At 42.7% G+C, this 5,739-nt stretch overlaps 1 protein-coding gene across 1 annotated transcript; it reads left to right on the plus strand.

The window, feature by feature from the left end:
* The first annotated feature begins 4,552 nt into the window (after nt 1-4,552).
* Nucleotides 4,553-5,471, plus strand: LOC103698641 (50S ribosomal protein L7/L12). Its single transcript, XM_008780680.4, is given in 3 exon segments — nt 4,553-4,556; nt 4,702-5,228; nt 5,231-5,471. Coding segments are annotated over 3 exon segments (603 nt in total). The 3' UTR covers nt 5,303-5,471.
* Nucleotides 5,472-5,739: the final 268 nt, after the last annotated feature.

The raw sequence follows: 5,739 nt of genomic DNA on the forward strand, positions 1-5,739 counted from the left end.
TAATGAACCTCATTATATTGTAAGATTTACTTTAATTATATAATGAGTTTATACCTTGAGATGAGTTCTATAAAGGTTGTCTTATCTCAAACATTGAGTCTTATGAAAATAAGCTGAAACTTATAGAAAATTTTTTTTTGAGATTGATAATTTTACTGAACATTATCTTCAAATTCTAAACTCTTAAATGGAATGATCAATTGAGGGGGAGAAAGAAAATCTCAGAAGGAGAGATCTTATGGAACTTAATCGCATAAATCTATAACTAAAGGAGAGAGAAAGCATACCAAGTGAAAAGTGATCCTAATGCTCTCCAATATGTATCATTTGAAATTTAAATCTGAAAATCTTTATGATACTCCTTGAGGCTTGTTATTTGGTTAATATATCTTATGCATAAATCATGAAACCAAATTGCAATTCAAACAGTTGATCTTAAGAGCCTCTAACTTAATGAAAAAGGGGGAGAATAATGTGTTGAATTTTCTTGAGTATCACTTAGAAAATCTATTTTGAAATTCACTAATGAGTCCTAATTGGCTTGCTCCTTAGAACTTCAATTTTGTGCCAATTCCTATTTTTATGTATCAAATTGTGCTTATTTTCTAAAGGAATAAAAGAAAGTCTTTAAGAGAGCTCTAAGATATATCAAAAATTGCATGAATCCATATTTTGGTATTTGTGCCCCAATGCTCTTATTATCATTAAAGAACTTTGAAGTCATTAAGAATTAATGATCCAACATGATGATATGTTTTTCAAGTATATAAGTTTTGATCTTATACTCTGAAAATTAATTAAATTGCTCTCATGTTGATAAAATACTTAATATATTGGGCAAAAGATCTTAAATGAACAAGCTTTCATACTTATTATTGAAGAGAGGTTAGATTTCCATTCGTGCTTTCTTTGAATATCATTCGTGGTACTTCTTGAATTAACTTAAGAAAGATTCCATCTACACTTGAGTTGAAAACTATCCTTGGAATCACATTCGATGTGTTCTGCTCTGAAATTATCTTAATTGACTCTGATCTATGCTCATTAATCTTATTCTAATATTATTGCCTTGAGTTATATGATTCACATCCTTGCAATAATTTGACATGCAAATCAGAGTACAATAAGAAAAAGAAATATTTGAGTATTCTTATCTTTGTGCTTAATGTTTCACTATCTTTTTGATGTTGTCAAAAAGGGGAAGAAATATCTAAGTATATGCTCATAATGCTTTATGTGTTGATTATGTTAAGTTGATTAAATCTAAAGCATTATCATGAAGTATATGTTAAAGATATATATTTTCTACTTTAAACAACTTAGCTATGCACTACTTCTAGAACACAATATATTTTATATTGCATATACTCCAAGTTTTGTCATCATCAAAAAGGGGGAGACTGATGACCCAAAGATTGATTTAAAGATTGATTTTGATGATCACAAAAATCTTGAAGTATAAATACTAATGTTTGTGTTGCAAGGAGAAAAATATTCATTTTGCAATGAACATAGCAAGCTGGAAGAACACAAGAAGGCCTCTAAAGCTCTCAAGAAAAGTTGGAAGAAAGTTACACTTCATTGGCCCAAGTTTCAAGTTCAAAGGACTCAAGTTGGAAGAGCAAATTCAAAGGAAAATCCAAAAGAATAGTCCTCGAGTCGACTCCTGGATAGTACGAGTCGACTCCAGGGAGTAACAAGGCAGAAACACAGAGAAGCTGTTTTGGACCCTGAGAGCCGAGTCGACTCTTGAGGAACTCGAGTCGACTCCAATGGTTGGCAGGTCGACTCCTAAGGAAGCAAGAGTCGACTCCCAGAGAAATACAAAGCAAAAAGTCAGAGAGCCAATTTCAGACACTGAGTGCCGAGTCGACTCCCGCAAAGCCCGAGTCGACTCCGAGACAGCGCTACACCAAAAGACAGAAGACCGAATTATTGTCTCTGAGAGCTGAGTCGACTCCCAGACAGCTCGAGTCGACCCCAAGGCAGCGCTACTCCAAAAAGACAGAAGACTGTTTTTCGGATACTGAGAGCCGAGTCGACTCCGGAACAGTTCGAGTCGACTCCAAGACTGAACGAGCCAAAAGACAGAAGATCGGGAGTTCGGCCTCTGAGCGCCGAGTCGACTCCCAGAATTCACGAGTCGACTCGAGTGAGCCAAGTTGAAGAATACATCTATGGATTCCTTGGGATGAGCCGACTCCAAAAAGTGCAAGGTCAGCTCCAGATTTGGGCGAGTCGACTCCGGGTTAAGTCGAGTCGACTCCCAGTCGAGAAGACCACTTTAATTCAAATCTGGAACAGTTGCCGAGCCGACTCCAGAAAAGTATGAGTCGACTCCTGCTACAGTCGAGTCGACTCCAGATCGCGCGAGTCGACTCCGATCCCAACGAGAACTTTGTCAGGAGTTGCAGACTGTGGACAACGGCTCTATTTTTGTCTCTAACGGCTAGATTTCTGGTTCCACGACATGTAAAGCTATAAAATCAAGAGGAGAGCTGGGGAGACGGCATGGAAGTGGGAGAGAACATTTAGGAAAGAGATTTAGAAGAGATTACAAGGAAAATCTCCCTAAAGCACAAAAGGGCCATTCAAAGCAAAATAGAGAGAAGAAGAGCATCCAAGTGAATCCCAAAGCTTCCTCTTCAACTGTGTGCTGCCTCGGTGATCCTCTACTTCGTGCCAAAATCAGAAGAGGGTCAAGTGAAGAAGAAGCCGAGTTCCTCCATCTACGAATTAGTTTGAGGGGTTCTTCTCTTTACCTTACTTATTTATATTTGCTATATCTGCTTAAGTGAGAAGCTTGTATTTGTCTTTAAACCCTTGTTTTAATATCTTGTAACTTGATTCAATCAAGGGATTGAATCAAGAGGTTAAGGTTTGGTTGGTGAGCCAAAGGAAAACCAACGGTGTTAAGGTTTGTTGGTGAGCCAAAGGGAAAACCAATGTTGTAAGGTTGTGGTTGGTGAGCCTTTGGGGAAAACCAACTGGGTTGATTGTGAACCCGAAAAACAATCGTTGTAAGGTTGTGGTTGGTGAACCTTTGGGAAAACCAACTGGGTTGGATTGTGAGCCCGTGAAAACAATCGGTAGGTTCTAGTCGGTGAGCCTGTGAAAACCGACCGAGTTCGTTGTGATCTCGCAAAACAACAAGTTGGGTTGTGAGCTTGTAAAACAACCGGCTGTAATCTGAGGGATTATAGTGAAATTCCCAAGAGGTCTTGGGGAGTGGATGTAGGTGCTGGGATGCACCGAACCACTATATTTTTGTTGTGTTTGTGATGCTCTTTGTTGTCTGACTTCCTCACTCACTTACTTACTTAGATACTAAGCTTGCTTAACTCTTCTTCGTGCATCCTTTAGTTGCAAGCATATTCAATTTACTTAATCAAGTCTCATTCAATTGAATTGCATACTTGGGCAAACTTAGACTAATCTTTTATTGAATCCGCTGCTTAATAGTTGATTAGATTAGAATCATACTCTTGCTAAGTTTAAATTTCACTAAGCATCCATACAACTTAGCTTAATTAACTCTAAAAGATTAGAAGTAGTTTAAAAGTTTTTAAAAGACCCAATTCACCCCCCCTCCTCTTGGGTTGTCACCTTGGGCAACAATAGTGATCTAAGCTCCTCCATCTCCTCATCCGCTTAGGCCCACCCCTCTGGTCCTCCTGATTCTGTAGCCTAGCATAGCCTCCTCAGACTCCTCAATCCTCCTGAAAATATCTCCCACCTCCTCACGGTTCCACCTCCTCAGCCGTCTCCTCGTCAACTCCAATCTCCGAGACACCCGATACATAGCGTCTCCTCTAACTGGTGCACTCCATGCCTCCCTCACCATCTCTCATGATCTCGGGTAACCAAGCCATATTTTCTCAAATCTAAAGGGAGACCGAACTGGGAATATAAGTGTCTGTACTCACCAGTAACGGACTGTGGTCCGACGCGATCCTGGGCAAGTGACTCACTCGGTGATCCGGAAAGCACTGAACCCACCCGGCGGTCGCGCAAGCTCTGTCAAGTCGCTCCCATACTCTAGCCTGGCCCTGCTGATTGTTGCACCATGTAAACCTAGACCCCATGAACCCCAGATCTATCAGCCCATTCGTTGTCAAAAAATCTTGGAATTCCTTCACCTTCCTCTCATATGAAAAGGGTTTCCCCCCATCTTCTCCTGAGGATCCGTAATACAGTTGAAGTCACCAGCCACCATCATAGGGAACCCCTGAATAATCAACTGAGACACCTCCTCCCACAATATCCTCCTCTCCCTGAAATCAGTACTGGCATACACTGCAGCAAGCACCCATGAAACTCTACTACCCTCCGAAATCACTATAACCACCTCCTGGGTACATACATGGATCACATCCAACCTGCAAGAATCCTGCGCCCAAGTGACAATGATGCCACCCGACAACCTCTGGGACTCCACTGCATAAAAAATCCCCTGAGACTCCTTCCCCCCCCCCCCCCCCCCCCCCCCCCCCCCCCCCCATCTCTATTTTTTTTTTTACGTAGTATTTCATGAATTTCCAACCTAGGGTTTATGGGTCCCCTAACCCTCCCAAAGCCTCTCTCTCGCTGTCTCCGGACTCATTGCCCTCTTCTCATCGCACCCTTCTCTTTTTTCCGCAGTCCCAACGCCTCCAAAAATTTTTCCAACCAACCAAACCACCACTCATCGTCTATTATGAGGCTTTTCGTTCTCCCTTCTTCGCCTCGCCCTTAGAAACCCTACTTCCCGCTCTCTCCCACCGAAGCCCCCACCTCGGATCAAATCCTCCTTTTTTTCCTCATTGCTCTCTGAATGGGTCGTCGTCGGCGTTCTCGAGCTCCGCTCGGCTTCTCAACCTTGGGCTCCTCAGCAGCCCAGCGAGCGGGTCTCGGCCATCGTGGACGATATCTCCGGCCTCACACTCCTGGAGCTGGCGGATCTCACGGAGGCCCTGAGAAGCCGGTTGGGTGTGGAGCAGATGCCGGTCATGGCCGTGATGATGCCGGGGATGGCGTCGGCGGCCTCCCGGGGGTTGGCGGCCTGGGCGGGAGCCGCGAAGGAGGCGGAGGAGAAGAAGGAGGAGAAGACGGCGTTCGATTTGAAGCTGGAGAGCTTCGATGCGGCCTCCAAGATCAAGATCATTAAGGAAGTCAGGACCTTTACGGACTTGGGGCTCAAGGAGGCCAAGGAGCTGGTGGAGAAGGCGCCCACTGTGTTGAAGACCGGGCAGTGTTGAAGGAGGAGGCGGAGAAAATTGTAGAGAAGATGAAGGAGATCGGCGCCAAAGTGTTCATGGAATGAGGAGGTAGATTCTCCTCCTCTGCTGTAATCTTCCCCATTTTCTTTTGAAATTTTTGTGGCAGCTGGATGGATAGATTAAAATTGAGAAGAGAACCGGATGAATTCTTGCTTGAATAATGCTCATTTTATTCAAAAAAATATTTATTAACATGTACCACTTCTGGTTTCATCTATACTGTTAGTCAATTGAAGCGACGTGCACTGAGAAAAAAAAGTTTTTTTCTATAGCTCTGTTTCCATTTGGGTTGGGGACATAGCTCTGTTTGCTGAGAAGGGTGTCAGAGACCTGGGACATATTGGATTTAGCACAACTTATCCATGAAACGAAAATGTAGAAGGAATGGTCATCTTAGATTCTTAACCTAGCATTGGATCCCACTTTATTTACATCCTGGCAATTATGAGGTTGAAGAAATTGGTCTCTTTTTGTTAGAGAG

The sequence above is a fragment of the Phoenix dactylifera genome, chromosome 11, assembly GCF_009389715.1.
Source record: "Phoenix dactylifera cultivar Barhee BC4 chromosome 11, palm_55x_up_171113_PBpolish2nd_filt_p, whole genome shotgun sequence".
NCBI classification, from domain to species: domain Eukaryota; kingdom Viridiplantae; phylum Streptophyta; class Magnoliopsida; order Arecales; family Arecaceae; genus Phoenix; species Phoenix dactylifera.